This window comes from Pholcus phalangioides, unplaced genomic scaffold (genome assembly GCF_987345545.1).
Source record: "Pholcus phalangioides strain wild (caught in Gottingen) unplaced genomic scaffold, Ppha-v1.0 ptg000008l_1, whole genome shotgun sequence".
In the NCBI taxonomy this organism is placed as follows: Eukaryota; Metazoa; Arthropoda; class Arachnida; order Araneae; family Pholcidae; genus Pholcus; species Pholcus phalangioides.
In genome coordinates, this window is record NW_028301601.1 from 44,623,763 (window position 1) to 44,645,652 (window position 21,890).

Below are 21,890 nucleotides of genomic sequence, written 5' to 3' on the forward strand. Positions count from 1 at the left end.
CTTCGAATAGCATTGAAATGAACAGAAAATAATTAGAATGACACACATCAATGTATTTTCTTCCGATATTTTAATTTTTTTTTTTTTAAATATTTGTTGCATCAAAGAAATAAATTTTTTATCATTGGGGGGGGGGGGGAGGAGGAGTGATATAAGCATACGTGTACCCCGCTTACGTCTCTAATACCAAAGTGCGTTAGGAGGTGGGGACAGAGCTAAATAAATTTTGCTGACAGTGGGGGGGGGGGATCAGAGTTTTGCTGACAAGAGGAGGAGAGGGAGTCAAAAATGGCTAAAAATCTGCTGACGTAATACTTGAATAGCTCCTGCACCAGATATTTTGGGGGGGAAAAACTTCTCGTACATAAATAAAGTGTTTACTGATGATCTCAGTTTTGTTTTTATTGCATTGAATTTAAAAATGTATTTTCTGAAAATTTGCCTTTCCCCACATACCACACGCAGGCCTGGTGATTTTCACGCTGCTGGTTGAAGTGATCGGAAGGAAAAAGCTGGCATGTGGATCCTGTATAATAAGTTGCATCTTGATACTGCTTCTACTTGTTCCTGTAGAAATGTAATTTTGAGCATAATTCACACACACACGCTACCATATATATCCTTCATAAAAATAATAAAAAAAATTAAAACTGAAAAGAGTGCGATTAATTGGAATTTATTAAACACAAATTTTAGCGAAAATTTTCATTAAAGCTATTCTGTGAGCTATAATTTTGCAACTTTTTTATTGTATGCGTTTTCTCTCGTCCTTTTAGGAAGGTTTTTCCGCTTTTATTGCTGTTTGGAACTCGTGCAATAATACTGGCATTATTTCAACTCGTTTACATTATGACTTCGGAGGTAATGTGCGTGATCTCGATTATATTTTGTTATGGGATATTTCAATGCAGTTTGTACGTATGTTTTAAGAAGAAAAAAAAAGAAATCTCTTAATTTTATAAAATGGCATAAGAAGTCCGAAACAAGTGGTGCGTTTAATGTGCACGTCTGGAATCGAAAACATGCTGGTTTGCGAGATTAGTTTAAACTTTGGCTGATAGATGGTGCCGTAGTCACGATAATCTTTATCTAGATCTCTAGGGTTACCGGATTCCGATACTGCAAAATGAGGCTGCTAGCTTGTGGCGCCTTGGTAACGACTCATTTATCTCTGTTCATAACAGATGACACCACCATACTTAAAAAACCCACAAATAGTTGTCTAATTAAAAACACAACTGCTACAGTAGAATCCCGTTTTAGCGAGTACCGTTATAGCGAAAATGTCGTTTTAAAGAACACCCTCCTAATCCCCCAGGAAAGTTTACATAGGAACAATACAAAAACCTAGAATTCCTTTGTAACGAAATTTCTTTATAACGAAGGGATTTCTCCGGTCTTTTTTGGAATTCGTTATAACGGGATTCGACTGTATTATTTTTTAAACCGCACATGCACCTCGTACACATTCCTCTGTGGAATTTCTATGAGACCTAAATAATTGTTATTTATTTTATTTTTTTTGTCTTTGACCTAAGGTTGTTGGATTCCGAAACCTAGAAATACGGACAAATGCACACGCCCTTTGGCGCAGTAACTTACATATTTTTACAACAGGTGGAGTCTCTAAACCAGAAAAAGAACGACAATTGCTTTCCAACCGAAACAGAGATGCATTTATAATGAGGTTTTTCTCATAGACATCATCAGCATCACTTAGAGGGACAGGCACAGGATGATTCCCCCATAGGAATCAATGCTAAAATTTCCGATTTTACTGCAGAACTTTCATGGGGTTTTCCGCCATATCGATAATTTTAAAAATGGAATTGAATTCTGGATTCTCGCATGAACACTGCATTGAGTTCGCTTAGAGATACGAAGCGCAGAAAATGAAATCAACCAAGCAATCAACCGTACATACTTTTGAGTTGGATATCCATGAAATAACATTGATTTCAACTTTTTATTTATATCTTCTCAAGCATGAAAATTAATGTCTCCGTATTGTCTTTTATTATTAAACTGCATAACATGCAGTTTAATAATAAATGCGGCAGCCCTTAATAAAATGTTATCATGGGTTTCCCCATAGATCGGCTTAAGTATTTTGAGGCCCGGTGCAAAAGCAGCTTTGCGGCCCTCTAAAACAGGTTCTGTCGAAACTCTACGTAAGAGGATTAGATGTCTGAATTTTTTAAATCTTAGATGTCTGAATTTTAGATGCTTCAATTTTAGATCTTACTTGTCTCAGTTTTAGATCATAAATGTCTGAATTTTAAGTCTTTAAGGACAATATTTTATGTCACTGCTTTGTTAAGTCAAAATGTAAATTAAAGTCATATTTTAGAGCCAATATGTAATCAAATCATTTTTGTCCCGTTTTGCGGCACCTAAAATTTAGCGGCTCGGTGCTTCCGCGCCCTTCGCACCTGCCAAAGACCGGCCATGCGTGGATCACATTGAGAAAATTGGAGCATTTTTTGAAGCAAAAACAGGCAGATCGATATAACTTGAACTTCAAAAAACATTTCTAAATATCTAGCGCAAATCACAAAACAGAAAAAAAAATCGATTCATTTCTGCATTTCTTCGATCTAGATTTGTTTTCTTTTTTTCATGAGCCCCGCAGGAAGTCGCCATATTGGTTACCTTGGATACGGTTTGTGTCCCTGAAACCCTTCACTAAAACGGAAATTTCACATGATCCAAAATACCTCGTAGATGCATGTTTTTTTTTGGTAGGGGTGCCTTTTAATGGAGGGTAAGTACAGCCATGGGTTTCCTCAGCGAGTGTTAATATGTGTGAGGAAAAAACCAAACACACGCTGATGAACATATTTTTGTTCATAGTGCAATTTTTTTCGGAAATAAAGAAAAGGAAAAAAAAAAATCTGGAATCCACACACAGGAATTAAGGTGAAAAATTAAAAATTTCGAAAACTTGAGAGGACGCGTCGAATGACATAAAAAATGAGGACACGTCCTCATAAATGAAGACGTTAGGTAACCCTAAACTCTCAGACGTAGAAATCAACCAGTCTTCGGTCTATTCTACTACCGAACGTTCATCATTAATTTGAAGAAGAGACACTTTCGTATGCCATCGAGGGTAAGATGGTCAGTTCGAATTCATTTTACAGTCAACCCTCAAGTTAACGAACGTCTTGGTTTACGACAAAAAAAAATTATTGTTTAGTCTTATTGGTTTTCAAACACGTAAAACTAGTTGAATCCCGACGATTTCAGAAGTCTGAGATTAGTCTTTTTTCCTCCTCAACAGAATTTAGTTGAAGAATAATGCTTCATAGCACTGAAGTTCCGCCAACCAAGTACGGCTCCTCTCATTCAGCCCATGGATCAGAAGGTCATTTCAAACTTTATAAAGCTCTGTAAAAAAGAACTTTTTAAAGATGTTTTGCAATAATATCTGACATTAGCTGTAATATCCAGCGCTACCTAGGCTTTCTTCAATTTCTGGGAGGATTGAAAAAGTGACAAACAAGTGAGGGTAACAAGAAAGATTTTTTAGAAACTATGATAGTTGTGGAGGACTTGGATCTTATAGCCATTACAGAATCTTGGGCAAACGATGGGGATGAATCTTTCTTACACATCTCCGGATACGATACTTTTTTGAGAAATAGATCTGATAGGAAAGGGGGTGGAGTGTTGATATACGTGAAATCATGTTTGAAGGCTAGAGAGTGTAACGTACAGAGAAGTGATATTGAAACCATATGGGTTGAACTTGAGAACAAAAGACGTCATAAGCTTATTGTTGGGGTTTGTTACAATCCACCGAATAGGGATCAAAACTATATCGCCAAAATGCATGATGAAATTTCCTACATGTGTAAGCGAAAGAGGGTTCTCATACTAGGGGATTTCAATTACCCGGGTATTGATTGGGAGAACCTTTCATCTGGAAATCAGTATGAAAGAGACTTTCTTAAGTTGGTGCTCGAAAATTTTTTGTATCAGCATGTATCAGAAGCCACTAGGGGTACTGCTATTTTGGATTTAGTTCTTACTAGTTCTGAGGATCTAGTTGAACATGTTTCGGTGGGGGAAGAGTTTTCTTCCAGTGATCATCGTATCGTCAGATTTCAATGTAACTTTTCCTCGGGTGAGGTTGATAACAAAAGACTGGTTCCTTGTTTTCGGAGAACTAACTTTGATGTTTTGCGAAGAAGGTTAGCGGAAGTTTTCAAAGACCGGTTGGAATCAGTAGGGGTGGTAAGTCAATGGGAAGAATTTAGTACGAAGCTGTCCTCTGTTTTGCACGACGTCATACCCTTTGTTCGAAAAAAGCGTGTTTGTACATCACACCCTCTATGGTTCACGGATAGCGTGCGGAACCTTTATCTTGAAAAGAAAAGAGCATTCAGAGAGTATAAAAGTGGACGAGGTGACCTATCATTGTTTACTGATAAAAGAAGACTGTTGAAGAAAGCGATAAGGGATAGTAAAAAGCAAGTTGAATCTAGGTTGGCAGATAACATTGGCTCTGACCCAAAATCATTTTTTCGATACGTCAATAATGGATGTAAGGGGACAGTTGGCCCCCTCTCGATAGGAGGCTCAAAAGTAGAGAGCAATGTAGGCATGTGTAGTGCTTTCAATGACTTTTTCGCGTCGGTTTTTAATGGAGATAATGATATTCGATATACGGGTGCTGCATGGGGTAATAAAACGCTCAACGATATTCAAGTGGAAGACGTGGAGGTCCTAAATCTTCTAAGAAATGTATGTGCAAGCAAAGCACCAGGACCAGATGATATCTATCCCAGGGTTCTCAGGGAAGGTGCTAATGAATTGTTGGGGCCAGTCGCACAGATATACAGGAGTAGTGTTGCTGAGGGTATCGTCCCGAGAGATTGGAAACTGGCTAACGTTGTTCCGATATTTAAGAAGGGTAGTAGAGAAGTGGTGTCTAATTATCGTCCAGTGAGTTTGACGAGCTCCCTCTCGAAAATTTTGGAAATTATCATCAAAAGGCAGTTTGTGAAGTGGATAGACGAGAATAATGTATTGTCGGATAATCAGCATGGGTTCAGGAAGGGGAAGTCATGTGTAACTAACCTCCTTTGCTTCTATGATTACGTGACTAAGGCTTTGGGTAAGAGCAAAAATGTCGACGTTGTTTACCTTGATTTCCAGAAGGCATTCGATCGGGTCCAACATGGCAAACTCTTGAAGCGTTTACACGAGATTGGAATAGGGGGCAACTTGCTGAATTGGATAGAATCGTGGTTAAGAGATAGGTCGCAACGAGTTATGGTGAACGGGGAATTCTCTGGTTGGACAGACGTCACAAGTGGAGTTCCTCAGGGAAGTGTCCTTGGCCCCATACTTTTTTCACTTTTTATCGATAAACTCGATCAGGGTATCGATGGAATTACTAGCAAATTCGCAGATGATGTGAAGCTAATGGGGATAATCGGAAATGAAAGCGATAGGGAGTTGCTCCAGACCAACTTAAACAAGATTGCAGCATGGGCAAATGAATGGAGCATGACGTTTAGCGTAGATAAGTGCATGGTCGCTCATTTTGGTTCGAACAACCCTCGGTTCTCTTACGAGTTGAATGGTGTCACTATCCCGGATGCAACTAGAGTCACCGATTTGGGAATTCTCATTGACGAGCGACTTAAGTTTTCTGAACATTGTTCAGCGGTTGTCAAAAAATCGAATAGAATGCTTGGTCTCATTTTCAAAAAGGTCTCTTCGCGTTCTCCTAAAGTCATTCTTCCGCTTTTTCGAGGCTTAGTTCGTCCTGGACTGGAGTATGCTGTAAGGTTTTGGAGACCATACCTACAGAGGGACATAGACTTGGTTGAAGGGGTGCAGAGAAGAGCTACGCGTGTCCTTATTGGCACACAGGGCTTGAGTTATGAAGAAAGACTTCATTTTTTGAATATGTTTACATTGGATGAACGCAGGTGTCGAGGAGATATGATCGAAGTGTTCAAAATTTTCAATGGGATGGATAGGATGGACCATGAACTTTTAGTACACCGCCAATCGACTGCTTTTACAAGGGGACACCAGTATCGATTGGTGAGGGACAATGCAAAGTTATGGTGTCGCAGGGAATTTTTCTCCAATAGGGTTGTTAATAAATGGAATAGCTTACCCACGGAGGTAGTAAATTGTAACACAATTGACACGTTTAAAAAGAAATACGATAAACATGTTGGGGTAAATCGAGAAGCTATCCATTCTTAGAATAAGACAACCATAAGTATTCTTTATGGGCATTGTATAATATTTTATCATGTGTATATATTGTTTGTAATTTGTGTTAATTGCATTTTTAATTGGGTTGCTGTATTTTTGAAACATATGACAACCATATTTTTATGGGCATCTTTTTATCAGCCACCTCGTTGGGCATTTTGCCTGTTGTGGCGTTGTATTTGTATTTGTATTTGTATATAAAGGACTAGCTATAATACCCGGCGTTGCCCGGGTACAAAAATGGGAAAGAAAACATGCTACGAACTTGTATAACGACAAAAATGAAAGAAAAACATTTTGCAACTTGCATATCTACAAAAATTAATAAGGGAACATGTTTCGAACTTGCCAAAATGGTAGAGGAATGCGGATTTGTATAATTACAAAAATGCAGGAGATAAATCTGGATCATCGATATAGATTATACCCTGTAATCTAAATAATAAGGATTTTGGCCAAATGAGCTAGCTATAATACCCGGCGCTGCCCGGGTTTTCTTTAATGAGGCTTTTTGGATCACGTGATATCTCCCTCTTTCTTTGAGGGACATAGAAACCGTGTCCAAGTTTATCAATATGGCGACTTCCTACGCGACTCATGAAAGAAATAAATCTAGATTTAAAGAAACGTAAAAAAAAAAATTTTTTTTTTTTTTCTTTTTTCAAAGGGTGCTAGGTATTTCGATTCCCCCTTTGAACTTCAAATTATCTATCTCTGCCAGTTTCTGCTTCCAAAAATGCTTAATTAAGCTGTGGAATTTTTTCGATGTACTTTTTACGGGAACATAATTAATTTTAAAGCAACCTAAAATATATGAATTTAGGCAGTTGAATATCAAAAGACAATACGGAGACATTAATTTTCATGCTTGAGAAGATATAAATAAAAAGTTGAAATCAATGTTATTGCATGGATATCCAACTCGAAAGTAGGTCCGGCTAATTACTTCATATCTAATTTTCTGGGCTTCGTATATCTCTAAGCGAACTCAATGTTTCAAAAATCGAGTAATGAATACAATTTTTAAAATTATTGATGTGACAGAAAACCCCACCAAATTTCCGCATTTCTACATTAAAATCGGCAATTTTAACACTGATTTCTATGGGGCATCATCCTTTGTCTTAAGGGCCGTTCAAATATTACCTGAACAAATTTTTAGCCATTTTTGACCACCCCCCCCCCCCACCTTGTCAGCAAAAGTCACCGAAACGCTGACCCCCCCCCCCTTGTCAGCAAATTTCCGTCATCAGCTCTGCCCCTCTGAATCCTAACTCATATTTTCATAAAGGGTGATTGATGACGTAAGCATTATCCAAACCCCCTCCCCCCCCGTCATCAAAAGTCAGCAAATCAGAAACCCCCCCCCCATCGATGATGACGCAATACTTGAACGGCCCCTTACCCTCAAAGTGATGCTGATGATGGTGTCTATTCAAAAGCTCTCATTACTGGGAGGATTGAATAAAGTGGCAAACCATTATAAAGGCATAAATGGTATACATATACTGACAGCGTTGAAGAAATGACAAACCATTGACTTGTTTTATCTTTCTATCTTCTATCTATCAATGTTTCGGAGTCATGTCATTTCAAAGTTAAAAGTCCTTTCTGAAACACCCTGTACTCGGATCTCCTGTTCAAAAATGTCTTGTCGCAGCGAGCAATTATGCCTATGACAGAAAAATACATTCATTATAAATCATCCGTATGTTAAAATTTCTCTGCGTATTTTGCAGGCATTTCCTACAACACTGCGAGCAGTTGCAGTCGGTACAGGAAGCGCTATGAGTCGATTGGGTGGTATCATCTCTCCATACCTATCACAAGTGAGGTTTCGAGACTTTTTCCTTTTTAATTTAAAAATTGTACTGAATCTTGTTTTAAAAGTGATTTTTAAAAAATACGTGCGTACAGTCGGCGACACGTTACTAAAACGACATCCGAACTTCTCGATGCGAATTGTTGAATGTTATCTGCAACTTTTATCTGAGAGATCAGAATAGAAACAGATAATCTGAAAAATTAATTTCCGAAAAATAATTTGTTTAAAGATTTATAGATGGCGAAGAGATGCCAGTAGGAAATCGACGGGGAAAAAAAAGAAGTGAGCAAATATATCTTTTTCCATTCCAAAAGATTTCATTACAGACGCTAATCCACATGGTGGTGATCGACTTCCCAAGAGTCGAATAATATGGGAAAAACTGGTCCGTCTCGTATAATACGGAACGATCCAACGGTACTATACGCCGGACCGCAACTATATACTTTATCAGGTGGGGCAAGCACGCGCCTCCGTGCAACGTAGAAGAAACAGTTAAAGGGGGAATTCGGTGCCCTCTCTAGTTCAGCGGCCAAGGTATCAGACCCGCCTGTTCCTCCCTAGTTGCGACCCTGAAATAGTGACACTTGCATCCGCGGATTTTTCACGGGCTGTGGCGTTGGAACCGGGGGTGCTGTGGGTGCACACAGTAATTTTGAGGTATGGGTCTGAGCACCCACTGAATTGATTCAGAAATCAAAATCTCCTATGTAAGGATCAAAAGATTAAAGGATGTAAAGATCAAAACGAGCAGCCGCAAGTTTCAAACACTTCGGACACCCCTGGTTACAATAATACCCCGGAAATCATACTTTTGCACCACGGGAAAAACGATATAGGAAAACTATAAGAATTAATTTCCTGGAAACAATGACCTCGAAATACCATGAGAATCACGTTCCAGGAAGACTATGCGAACCGTCCGTGATCAAGGAAGGCTATGCGAATGACGTTCTAGAGAAGTTTCTTTAAGATCAGGGTAATCAAGCTTAAGTAAATTTCTTTTCAATAACTCTAGAATTTATTTTTCACGACTATTAGAGTCAATACCTAGGAAGACTACCTTGAAAAGATCGCGAGAATAACTTCTAAGAAGACTACGAGAACCTTTTCCCGATAAAGTTCTGGGAATCGATTAAAATTTTTAACTAAATCAAAAAAAAATTTCGATAGATTAATCGACTTTTTCAATCGAATATTTTCCGTAACTATATAATATTGGTCCACGTCGAGGGGATTAGCGCACCAACCTCTCGGGGAGTATAAAAAAAAGCTGCCGTTCGGAATCCGCAATAAATTGTAGTCCCCGGTCTAATTAGCCCTCGTGTGCAGAAAATGGCTGTGGTGCGACAAAAATTATCAACGATGATCAATATACTATTAACCAGAAAATTGGGGTGCACAAGATTATGATAATTCAATTTTTTTTTTACTCGCTGAATCCAAAAATAGAATCACTAGTTTGAGGGGAAAAAATATTGAAATTCTTAATTGCTGATAAAATCGAAAAATTACGATTAATTTGTAATGCGATTAATGTCATTGCACCTAGACCTGATGTCAAGAATATATCGTGATACGAACTTCGACGCTAGTTACGGGATAGAATGTCAATAAGGACAATAAGGGAGCACATGAAATTGCAATAACTGATATGAAGTTGTCATGGCAGTAGACTAGTAGCCGCTGTTAGAATTGCGCCAACAATTTGAGTACTGCACTTAAAGTGCAAGCCCAATACCTCTAAGAATCAGAACGGAAGTGGCCGTCTAGGCAAGTGGTTCTCAACCGGGGGCCATATGGCCTCAGGGGGGCCCTAGGATATTCCAGGAGGGCCACGGATGAAAATCTGGCGAAAGGGGAGCCACGGCTACTGATATGGGGGCCACGAAGAAGTTTGTGGAATTACATTTTTTTAGTCACTCTGACTAAAAAAAATTTAATTTCAAACAAAAAATGCATGGAATATATTTTTCGCAATTTTTCCGCTATTCAAGTAACATTAACATGAGGAAGGAAATAAAAAAAGCGTTGCATGTAATCTCGGTGGGTTTACGCCTTGGGGGTGACAGTAGGCCCTGACACAAACTATAGAAGAGGTTTAAAGCAAAATGGAGTAACTGTAAAGACAGAAAGTGTTGTGTGTGTTCGCAGACTTTTCATTCAAAGAGGGCTGCCATAAAGGAAGCAGACAAAGCTTTGTTGACCATTCATTGACATTCTTTTGAGTGCTGGTAGTAAATGCAATCCAAGAAGTAGATGGGTGAAAAATGAAAGCTTGTGTGTAAAAAAACCCCATCGTTTTCATGCAATTACAGACGGATAGCCATCTAGTTTAGCTCAAAGCTATCTTCAACCGGCACTGAGTGGTCTGATCATTGATAATTTTTGTCGCACCACGGTCATTTTCTGCACACGAGGGCTAATTAGACCCCGGGACCTACAATTTATTGCCGATTCCGAACGGCAGGCTTGTTTCTTATACTCATCGAGAGGTTGGTGCGCTAACCCTCTCGATGGGAGACTCCCTGCAGTAGCAATTTTCCGCTGCGGTCAAGTCGCCATTTTTTGTTGTCAGGAAAGTTTTCTGACAAGGACGAACCGGGTATCGAACTCGCGGCACTTCTAAACCTGAGTGGTCTGATGGGGAATATATTTATAAAAATCGAATAAAGAATGATTGCTCTCTCTGGGGTATTTTTTTATGAACTTTTGGGGAGAAGTGTGCCAACCCATTGCCTCCACTGAAAAGAAATAAAGTCGAATTCAATTATAACGAACTCCATCCAAGAGACCACATCGTACGTGAGGAAAAGTACCCGCGAAATTAAATTTTTTGAAACTACATTGCTGTATAACTTAAGAAACTGTAATTGCATAAATTTGCTGTTGTTTCAAAATCGCAAGTGTTCATATGCCATTCATTTCAATTTAACAGGGAAAAACGTGATTTTAAACATATTTAAGACGATCTTAACGTCATTTGGTTTGCTGATTAGTTTCTATATGCAATCCAAGCAGATAATGTATTGGGACTTAGTAGGACTAAGATTGACATTACATCTTTAAAGTTTTTTTAATCTATACTATAATGCTTCCTATTAACTGCCCTACTACCTAAGCCTACTACTGGCCTGCAACATCCCAAATAATTTCAATACAATTTTCCTATCCTGCAAGAACAATGTTGTGGGCATTAGAAAAAAAAAAATTCTAAAATGGCGTATGACCACATTTAAAGCTATTTAAATCCGTTTATTTGAGACTCACCGTGTCTGTTGATTTCTCAGAAAAGTGCAATAAATTCTCACGCAAGTCCATAACCCGCTCAATGCGTATCTTTGTATCTGTCAACCTAAAATTAATGGTTTTTAGTGTTGATAATACGCATACAAAACCAATTCAGCGACTCATTTTTCACAATCTGCAAAAACCTCGTGGATTTGATAGTTTTAAATGATGTCTAAATGCCAAAGATTTGGAGTTCGAGTCAAAATGAAAATGTCAAACAATTGAAATTGTGCTTCGTATAAATGAACTATTTTAATATTGAAAGAGCTATATATAGAGGTCAATATAGCTAATAGAGCTATATATAGAGGCGCACAAGTGGAATTTCAAGGCATTTACGCACAACCGAGCCCCCTTGGCCATTTTTCTTTTTTTCTCCCCACCCTTTCTTTCTTTTGTTTCCTTCTTAAATTTATAAAAGTAAAATGACATAATCATTATAAAAAGGACTGCTTTCACATCAAAAATTGCAAAAATATCAGATTTTTTTGGTGGGAATACAGTCAACCCCATTATAATGAACTCCAAGAGACCGGAGTAATAAAGAAATTTCGTTAAATTTCAGATTTTTATATTGTTCCTATGTAAACTTACCCGGGGGGATTAGAAAAGTTTTCGTTAAAACGATATTTTTTCCGTTATAACGGTATTCGTTAAAACGGGAGTCAACTGTATTTTTTTACGTGTATATGCAGACTGCATGGGTAACAGGGCGTATGACACTACTTGCGAGCCATTAGTCTTAAAGACATACCCAACTAGAAAAAGTATCCAAATCACGTGCCTAACTCAGATATGTCATTCATGTTGTAAGGGGTTGTATAATTATAAAATAAAATAAAAAAAAATTTTATACCATCCCCGTGTGCCAAAGAACCCAATTAAGAAGTTGTTGCTCTGTCTTTTCCGATGGCAACTAAAATAATTTCACGTTTCTAAGTGCAATATTCACCGAGATATGCGAATTCGAAAAATTGAGGAAATTTGGGGGGGAAAAAAACAGCATTAAATGCGGGTAAAATGGTTTTCCCGCATCTAATACTGTTTTTTTTCCTCCAACTTTCTTCGAATATCTCAGGGAATATTGCACTTAGAAATGTTGAATTTTTTTGTTGGAGACAAGGAAACAACTTTCCAACTGGGTTTTGGGGCACAGGGTGTCCACATAAAAAGTTAATATTTTTATTTTAATAACTATGTAACCCCTGGCAACATGAATAAAATATCTGAGTACTACACATTATTCGGGTACTTTTTCCAACTGGAAGTACGCCTCTTGGACCAATGTTTCGCCATTAAAATGCCATATGCCCCGTTACCTATGCGCCTTGTATATTGTTGGTGCTGCTACGTACTTTCAAAATCAGAAGCGCCTTATGTGGTGATGACGAGAAGCTCAGGTATCAAAAACGAAATTCTTCATTCAGCTACGCTCCTTATAAACAAAGCTTATAAACTCACCTGAAAGTTCGAAATTCCGGTTCAGTAATTTTTTCAAGACCCAAGGAGACATCGAAAACATAGGACCTCCACACAAGCAGACGACAGGTAAGATCGTAAAAAGTGAATTTTTCCACACTGCACTTTATAGTAATGTGCTGCCATCTAATGTCAAATTTAAAAGCGACTCATGTGGTGATGAAGTAAAAAAACTATATTCTTTATTCAGCTCAGTTCCTTATAAACAAAGCTCATAAACTGAACTGGAAATTTGAACTGAAAGTTCGGTTATTTTATTTGAGCATAAGGAGACGTACAAAACAAATAACCTCTTAATGAGCAGACGACAGAGAAGTCGGTTTGTTCGGTTCCCTACAAGCTTAGCTCACAAACAGAACTGGAAGTTCGAACTGCCAGTTCAGTAATTTTTTCAGGACACAAGGAGACGCCCAAAACAAGTAACATGGAGAGAAGCAGACGACAGAGATTATATATTACAGGAGGGAGCATCCAGCCACCGCGACTGCAGCGACATCAAATGAAAGGAAATCACGTGACTCGGTCAAAACAAGCTTCCCGCCTGGCAATTTTTCCAAAGAAATGTACAGTTCGGTCTCTAAATATTGGGTTTTAAATATTTAAAAAAAGGATAAAGAACTCATATAAAGGTGAAAAAAGATTAAATTATTTTCATTTAATACCGGAATCATTTCTTTCATAATTTCTTGAATTTTCCTTCATTATTTTTTGAATATTCTTTCATTAATTCTGGAATTTTATTTCCTTTATTAATTATTATTTCTTTCATTACTTCTGAAATAATTGCTTTAATCAATTCTGGATTTGTTTCTTTCATTAATGCTGGAATTATTTCTTTCATTGATTCTGAAATTATATCTCATGAATTCTGGAATTGTCTCTTTCATTAATTTTGGAATTATTTCTTTTTCATTAATTTTGGAATTATTTATTTTTCATTAATTTTGGAATTATTTATTTTTCACTAATTTTGGAATTATTTCTTTCCTTAATTCTGGAATTATCTTTCATTAATTTTATTATTATAGATTTCATTAATTTTTTCACTAATTTTGGAATTATCAGTTTTATCAATGCTGTAATTATCTCTTACATTAATTCTAGAATATTTTCTTCCATTAATGCTGACATTATCTTTCTTTAATGCTGAAATTATAACTTTCATTAATTTTGGAATTATCTCTTTCCTTCATTCTGGAATTATCTTTCATTAATTTTATTATTATAGCTTTCATTAATTTTTTCACTAATTTTGGAATTATCAGTTTTATCAATGCTGTAATTATCTCTTACATTAATTCTAGAATATTTTCTTCCATTAATGCTGACATTATCTTTCTTTAATGCTGAAATTATAACTTTCATTAATTTTGGAATTATCTCTTTCCTTCATTCTGGAATTATCTCGTCCATGCTGAAATTATTTTTTCATTTATTGTTTTAAACTACTATTTATGATATAAGAAAATAACAGTGGGGGGGGGGGGGTCGTGTTTGTTTTCACCGAGTCACGTGATGTTCCGACGAAAGATATTGGGGGACACAGTTCTCAGCACTGCGAAGGCGGAGACCGCTGACGTCCTACTCTCTGCAGAGGCTTGATTTATATACTGTTGGTGCTGCCATTTAATCTCGAAATTTCAGGCAACTCATGAGATGATGAAAGAGAGATAGAGAGTTCTCTTTGTTATTTTTTGGCATAAAATTTTTTTTATTAGACGAAAATTTCGGTAACAAAATTCGTGCATTTGCAAGAATCGATTTTATGTAGAAAAAATAATTATTTCTTTCCACAAAAACATTCGGACAATACGGATGATCGAACAAATAAGTGAAAACACGGATTATGTGGTCTTAGATAGGGTTACCAGATTCACAACTGAAAAAGAAGGACGCCTGGTGCGAACCTTACGCAGCGCCGTCTTAACGCATGCCTCCCCCCACCCCGGGCCGTGCCCGAAGAGCCTCAAGAGAAGGAGTGCCTCAGAAAAACGAGACGTAGGTGAATTTTTCGAGAATTTTCCATGTAGGGCCTCCAAAAAATCCCTTGGCTCGGGGGGTGGGGGGGTGGGGCTATGATGCTATTACGACGATCCTGCCTGTCAGCCCTACTCTTGTGGAAGTCATGGAATTCCAGTGCTTGGTTCCTTTACTTCTATTAATTTACACTAATTACACAAAAATAGCAATAAAAAATTGCGAAAAATGATCAAAGTTATCGAATTGCAACGTATATTTGATAAAGAGATGATGGAGCGCTTTAAAAGTATGACAAAACTTCATGTCTGTTCAATATGGTTCGAGCCACGATGAAGTGTCAGCAGGTGGACCACGTTCTAATTATTATTAATAATTTATGAATTTTGTGAATTTAATTCAAATGCCATTCCCTCTCAATGGATCGTGTTTGATTACGATCCAGACAATAAACGCGTTCCTGAAATAATGAAAAAAAAATGAGTGTGGTAGAATTAGTTCTTTTCGTGAAAACAAAATTTTCCCTTCAAGATTTATGTTCGCAACTCGAAAAGTTTGTAAGTCGGGGAGCAACTACATAAAATGTTTTTAGTGGGAGCCGCAAATTTTTTTTTCTGCATTGGGCCGCGAAATTCTCCTGATCCCGGACCTGTTTCCGATTTTGAATTTAAATATTTCAGGGAATAAGGCAGTTAAAAACATGTGATTTGTTTGTTGGACTCAGAAGAGAAAGAGCAACAACTGTCCGATTAGAAATTAGAGGAGGGAGGATCGTACAAAAATTTACATTTTTTATTTTGCGTACACTGTATTTTCATCCTCAAAACTCGTACAGGGTAACTTCTGGTCATATTTTGAGAATTTTTAAAATTAGAACCATACCACTACGACGAACGGTTGATGAATAAAGGCTGTACCAACACTCCAAGGAGAAACCATTGAATCTTATAATGGCCATAATATTACGAATAGGCAGGGACGCAACTAGTGGGGGGGGGGGGAGTAGGCGAGTCTGGTGCCCCAGGCGCATAACAAAAAGGGGCGCAAATTCAACCATTCAACCTATCCTTCAGCATTACGGGGGGGGGGTGCCTAAATGAGTAGTTCCCCGGCTAACCAAGTGTCAAGTTGAAGCCCTGCCAATAGGTATCTTATTTCTGGCGATTCACCGTTATATATGTATTGGGTATTTTTTTCTTTTTAGATAAAATTGTCAAGTTTGTAATTTACACCTGGTAGCATTTCTTTTACTTCTATGGATCAAACTACACACTTGATCCACTAATGACCCACAAAAATCACATCCTTATTCTGCAGAACTTGGTTTGCTGCATGGGGCCCATCTGGTCACTTCTGGCAACCAAGTGACAATTAGATCTGGTTCCGATTTTTAAGAGTAAATATGCAAATAGGTAGGTAGGAATTTTTAGCAAGGTAGTAGTGCCTCTTTCAGAAAAGTCGCTTTGTATGTGGGCGTATGATGATGTTAAGACAGCCCTAGGCGTACTTTATGAAAATTCGAAAAGCTAATCGAAAAACTTGGCAATAATGTGAAGTCTAGTTTGCAACATTATTAGATTCTCATCTTTCGTGCCATTCTTGTGATAATGACCTCCAACAATACAATCAAGTGTTCTTACAATTTTAGGATCTTCTATCGGATGATGGATGTTGAAAAAAAATCGTGCATTAAAAAGAAAATGCCATATGATATCTTTTTGGTGGTACCCCTTTAGTACTGATGCCCTAAGCACGTGCTTATTTTGCTTAATGGTTAATCCGGCCCTGTCACTGCGCACATGATTTGGAATATATCAGCCACCTCGTTGGGAATTTTGTCTGTTGTGGAGTTGTATTTGTATTTCTCTGGAATATGAATGTTTCAAAAAATTATTTAAAACTTTTTCACACGTATTTTAGTTCATTTTTTTAAATTCGTAGTAGGGCTACAACATGAACCTATATCCTTGATACATGTATTATCGTTGAAACCGATGTGAAAGGTTGAACTTTTCAATTGTGATTCATTTGTGTGTGTGTATGTACTCCCTCATTACTACTTTTATCCGCATGAAGAGAATAAAATCAATAAAACTGCTTGCTACCACTTTTTGCGATGTTTATCACTATAAGAATGCGTATTTTGGAAGCTACAATTGACATTTTCTCAACAAAACCATAATAATTTACACAAAAATAAACTAATTTGAAATAATACAAATTTCATCCAGTACAGTAACTTGATGACATTGTGTCGTCTTCAAGCGCAGAATTTACATTGACTGAAAATAATTTATTCAATTTTTTTTTTAACTATATTCTATTACGTTTATTTTACTTTTTCGTTATTTTCATAAATTAAAAATTTATAAATATGTTTGAATTTAATTTAATTTACTTCAGACAATTTTTGGATAACTATCTTCTAATGGAAAAACGGACGGGGGGGGGGGGTGTTAGAAAATTATTCATGTTCGCTCGCAAGAGGGGGGCCCACAGGAATGAGAAATGGTTGAAAGGGGGCCATGGACAAAAAAAGGTTGAGAACCACTGGTCTAGGCTCGCAAACGAGAAAGAAAATGACGGTCCAGGCCATCACCTCCTAGAGATAGAAGGCCTCTGCAGTGTTTGCCATAAACGTCATTCAGACTACCTAGCAAGTTTGCCACACAGCATCGTATTTCGTTTCTTCTTATTTTGGCGCCGAATCTTCCCGATTGCCTTACAAAAGCCGCATAGTGATTGGATGTGGGGCATAGAAATCGCCAATTCTGAGCTCGATCATTTCTTTTCCTCACAACATTGATACTAGCACGAGCAGGGAATTTTTTTTCCCTGAATATTCTGAGGGAAAATAGACTACTTACTGACGTCACAAGCAGAGTGCGGAGGCCTTCTATCTCTAGGAGGTGATGTCCAGGCCCTTTAAATTAGAAAAAAATGCTGCGTTTCAAAGCTACAAACTAACCGGAATTCTGATGTTGCGGCAAACTATTTGTTACCGTGGGGCTTCGGTTATTTAAATTTGAACAAATATGCCTCGAGTTTTCGAAGTCTCGGCAACTGAGAAGGGATGGTGGAGGATTTGAGCTAACAATGTACACAAAAGTGCGAGCGCAACACTTCCAAGATTTGGAATGAAAGTGGCCATCGAGGCTCAAAAACAGTGGCAAAAGCGGTCGTCCACGCCGGCAAACAAATACGGATGTAGCCACCCAGTCCGGAGAAAATGATCGTCCACTTTCTCAAATCAGAACGGACGTGGATCTCTAGACCCTTCAAACTAGTAGCCGGTGTTCGCAAATAAACTCGAATGCAGTTACTGCTGCCTATTGGTTACCGTGGGGCATCGTTTCTTCGAATTTAAACGAGTATGCCGTACATTTTTCTTTCTCGGCAACTAGGGGAGGGGGACGGTGGAGAAGAGACAGAATCAGAATAGATCATGATACGAGCTTCGAAACAAGTTATGGGCAGAATGTCACTAAAGAGTGCAAGAAAGCGCATGAAATGGCGCCAAGTGATTTGTAGCGACAACTAATAGTCGCTGTTAAGACTTGTACTAACCATTTGCGTATTGAACTTCTGAAAGTTCAGTACGCAAGAAGTGCAAGCCCAATACTTTTAAGAATCGGAATAAAACTGGCCGTGGAGTCCCGCAAACAAAAAAGATTGCGATGGTGCAGGTTGTCGCAATGTAGCTCCAAATTACTGATTGCCGTGGGGCTTCGTTCCTTTAAATTTAAACGAATATGCCTTAAATTTGTTTCGAGAAGCCTCCCACAAAATGAAGATAGATCTGAAGTTTTCTCGACAACTAAGGAAAGGGGATGGTGAAGGAGAGACAGAGAATTATAATGGATCATGATACGAACTTCGAAACTAGTTACGGGAGCAGAAAGTTACTGAAGATGCGTGCGCGAAAGTATATGACATTGTGCCAGGCGATTTGAAGTTGTCGACGTGTCTGTAAAATATTGACCGCTGTTAGCCTTATGCTAATAATGTGCGTACTGAAATGCAAGCAAAGCACTTCCAAGATGAACAAATGTGGCCGTCGAGGCTTAAAAACAGCGACGCAAGCAGTCGTCCAGGACCGCAGAGAAATGCGGAAGTAACCGCCCAGGCCTGAGAAAGAAAACCTCCCATCCTCGAATAAGAACGGGAAGGGATATCCTGACCCTTACAGCTTCTAGGCGGTGTTCGCAAACAGACCGGATAGCCGATGTTGCTGCTTACTGGTTACCGTGGGGCTTCTTTTCTTCGAATTTGAACGAGTATGTTTTACATTTTTGTTTCTCGAGACCTATGGGGGGGGGGGGGGATGAAGAGCGGAAGAAATCACATGAAATTGCTCTAAGCGATTTTAAGTTGTCGATGTCATGGCAGTAAATAAGTGGCCGCTGTTACACTTTCGCTAACAATTTGAGTACTGCACTTAAAGTGCAAGCCCAATACTTCTAAGAATCAGAACAAAAGCGACCGTCCAGGTTTAAGAACGAGCACGAAAGTGAGCGTCCAGGCACTTCAAAAGAGAATGCGGTGATTCGAAGACGCAAACTAACTGGTGAAACACTAGTTTCAACAAATTAATAGGTTACCGTGGGTTTTCGTTTCTTTAAATTTAATCTTATGCCCCTTGCATTAGTTTCAATCATCCCCACGTGAATCGGAAAAATGTTTTGAGCAACACCTCTTATACTGTATTATACACTAGCTGATACCCGGCGACGTTGCCCGCCCCGTAAAAAATTTATATACGTATAGCTTATTATATAATTATTTCTTAATCAAAAAAAATTCTGCATCAAGTAAGAAAAAATTACTTTTATTTTTAAATATTTTAATTAAAAACTTGAGGCAATCGCTCGTGGATACACGATATTTTTTGTTTTTCTATCTGGTGTGTAGATGTACAAATTTTTGGGATTACCAACACGCGAACAGGCGATGTAAAGCTGTCCGTGTGAAAAACAGGTCTCAAGTAGGTTGATACCTGCCACTGCTAAAGACTGGCCTTGCGCTTTGTTGATTGTCATGGCAAAAGTTAAACGAATCGGGAACCGTAATCGCTTTAAAGTGAATGGCATTTCTTCAGTGATAATTGGGATACGTGGAATGAAGAAGTCTTCTCCTTTGGCACATCCAGTTAGAATCGGTGCTTCGATGATGTAATTGTGCAATTTCTTCACGCAGAGTCTGCTGTGATTGCAGAGTGTCGATGTCTCCAAATTTCTTAAAAGCATTATAGGTGCTCCGACTTTGAGGGTCAAATTGTGTGGTGACATACCCGGAATATCAAAAGAGTTCAGAAATTCTGCAGGATACAGAACTGTCTGCGCTGAGTCTGTGACAGTGTCAACCGATTTTAAGATGTAGAGTCTCCTGGAATAATTTTTAGGATTTTTTTCGTTGATCTTGTTCACACAGTCATTTTTCAATGCCAGAATCGCTCTCTCACAAAGCCACTCATGGTTTTGGTCATTTTGTTGAATGTTTGGGAGGACTGTCTGCAAGTTCTTGAACTGAGTTTAACAACTGGCAAAATCAATTTGAGAACGTAATCGGCCCAGTGCTTGGGTCTACTGGTTGGTCAACTGATGTGAAACTGATAGCAGTTTTGAGTCATTTTGCAGTTGAAACTCGTATGTTGGTGGATAATAATATTTTTTTAATTTCGTGTCAGAGTGTTGATGATTTGAGGCAGGCATTGAGTTCATCAGCTGGCGTTGAACAGTTTTATTCTCAGTTTTGTCGTCGTAGTTGTTGTTCTCTGTTGTTAGTGACGTCATACGTCCAGCTTGTGCAGCGAATATTATTCAAACGCCTTTTAAGCATTTTTTAAATTGAAACTATACCTCTACGATAAGTGGTTGATGAGATAAAGGCCGCATTAGCACTTACAGAACACCCTGTATATAGGGGGCCGTTCAAGTATTACGTAAGAAAATTTTTAGCCATTTTTGACCCCCCCCCCTCCTTTGTCAGCAAAAGTAAGCAAAACTCTAAACCCCCCCCCCCCGTCAGAAAGATTTCGTTAGGAGGCCCCCTACCTCCTAACGCTTATTGGAACGATCAGAAACGTACGCGGGAGGGGGCATAGGGAGTTCGTGTGCCTCCAGCCCCCCCTCCCAGACGAAAAAAATATTTTTAATGCAAAAAATATTTTTAAAAAAATTAAAATTTCGAAAATTCCTTTATATGTTATTATAATCGATTTCTGTTAATTTCAACAATTTTTGAAGTGTAAGAACTCAAAATTTCTCTTTCAGAAATTGATTGCGACCCACCCTTTAAGCCATATATGGTAAACCCTTAACATGCAGACCAAATGTGGCCCTGAAGGTTATCTGATGTGACTTGCCTCCCTCAAACCTAATTTTGTTAAAATTAACTACGCGGTACATTTACAAATCGCTTAAATGACCCGTGGCACATTCAGAGATCCCTTGAACGGCCCGTGGCACATTTAGAGATCCCTTGAGTGACATGTGACACAGTTTTAGAGCACTTAAGTGGCCCCAGTGCGGTTCTACATCACTCAATATACCCGCGGAACATTCCCAGATTACTTAAGTGATCCGTGGCATAATTACGAATCACTTGAGTGATGCATGGCACAGTTTCACAGAGCACTTAAGTGGCCCGGAAACATTTCCAGAGCACTTGAAGAATCCGTGAAATATTTAGAGATCATTAAAGTGGCTCTGTAGGGGACTTATCAATAGGTAGAATGTTACTTCAGGTGCCCAATAACTATCAAAAGGTTTTCCGTTTTTGGCGCACCGAATGAGATGCCATTAAGAATATTTCATATCTTCATGAAGGGTGGTTGATGACGTAAGCATCATCCAAACCCCTCCTCCCCGCTTGTCATCAAAAATCAGCAAATCGGAAACCCCCTTCCCCCTTCCCCATCGATGCTGATGTAATACTTGAATGACCCCTAGGCAAGCAAAACTATCTGGCGCTTCCCGGGTTTTCTTCAATTACTGGTAGGATTGGAAAAGTGACAAACCGTTATAAAGGAATAAACTGTTATAATAACAGAATCAAAAGTGTGACAAACCATTGT

The 21,890-nt window shown here is 38.4% G+C and overlaps 1 protein-coding gene across 1 annotated transcript in view; it reads left to right on the plus strand.

Moving 5' to 3' along the window:
- LOC149084358 (synaptic vesicle 2-related protein-like) overlaps window positions 1-21,890 on the plus strand; it is a 43,279-nt gene that overhangs the window by 18,969 nt on the left and 2,420 nt on the right. Inside the window, exons 11-13 of the mRNA XM_089234738.1 lie at window positions 466-577; window positions 777-861; window positions 7,983-8,072. Of these exons, the coding sequence (XP_089090864.1) occupies window positions 466-577; window positions 777-861; window positions 7,983-8,072 (287 nt within the window). The remainder of the gene's footprint in view (window positions 1-465; window positions 578-776; window positions 862-7,982; window positions 8,073-21,890) is intronic.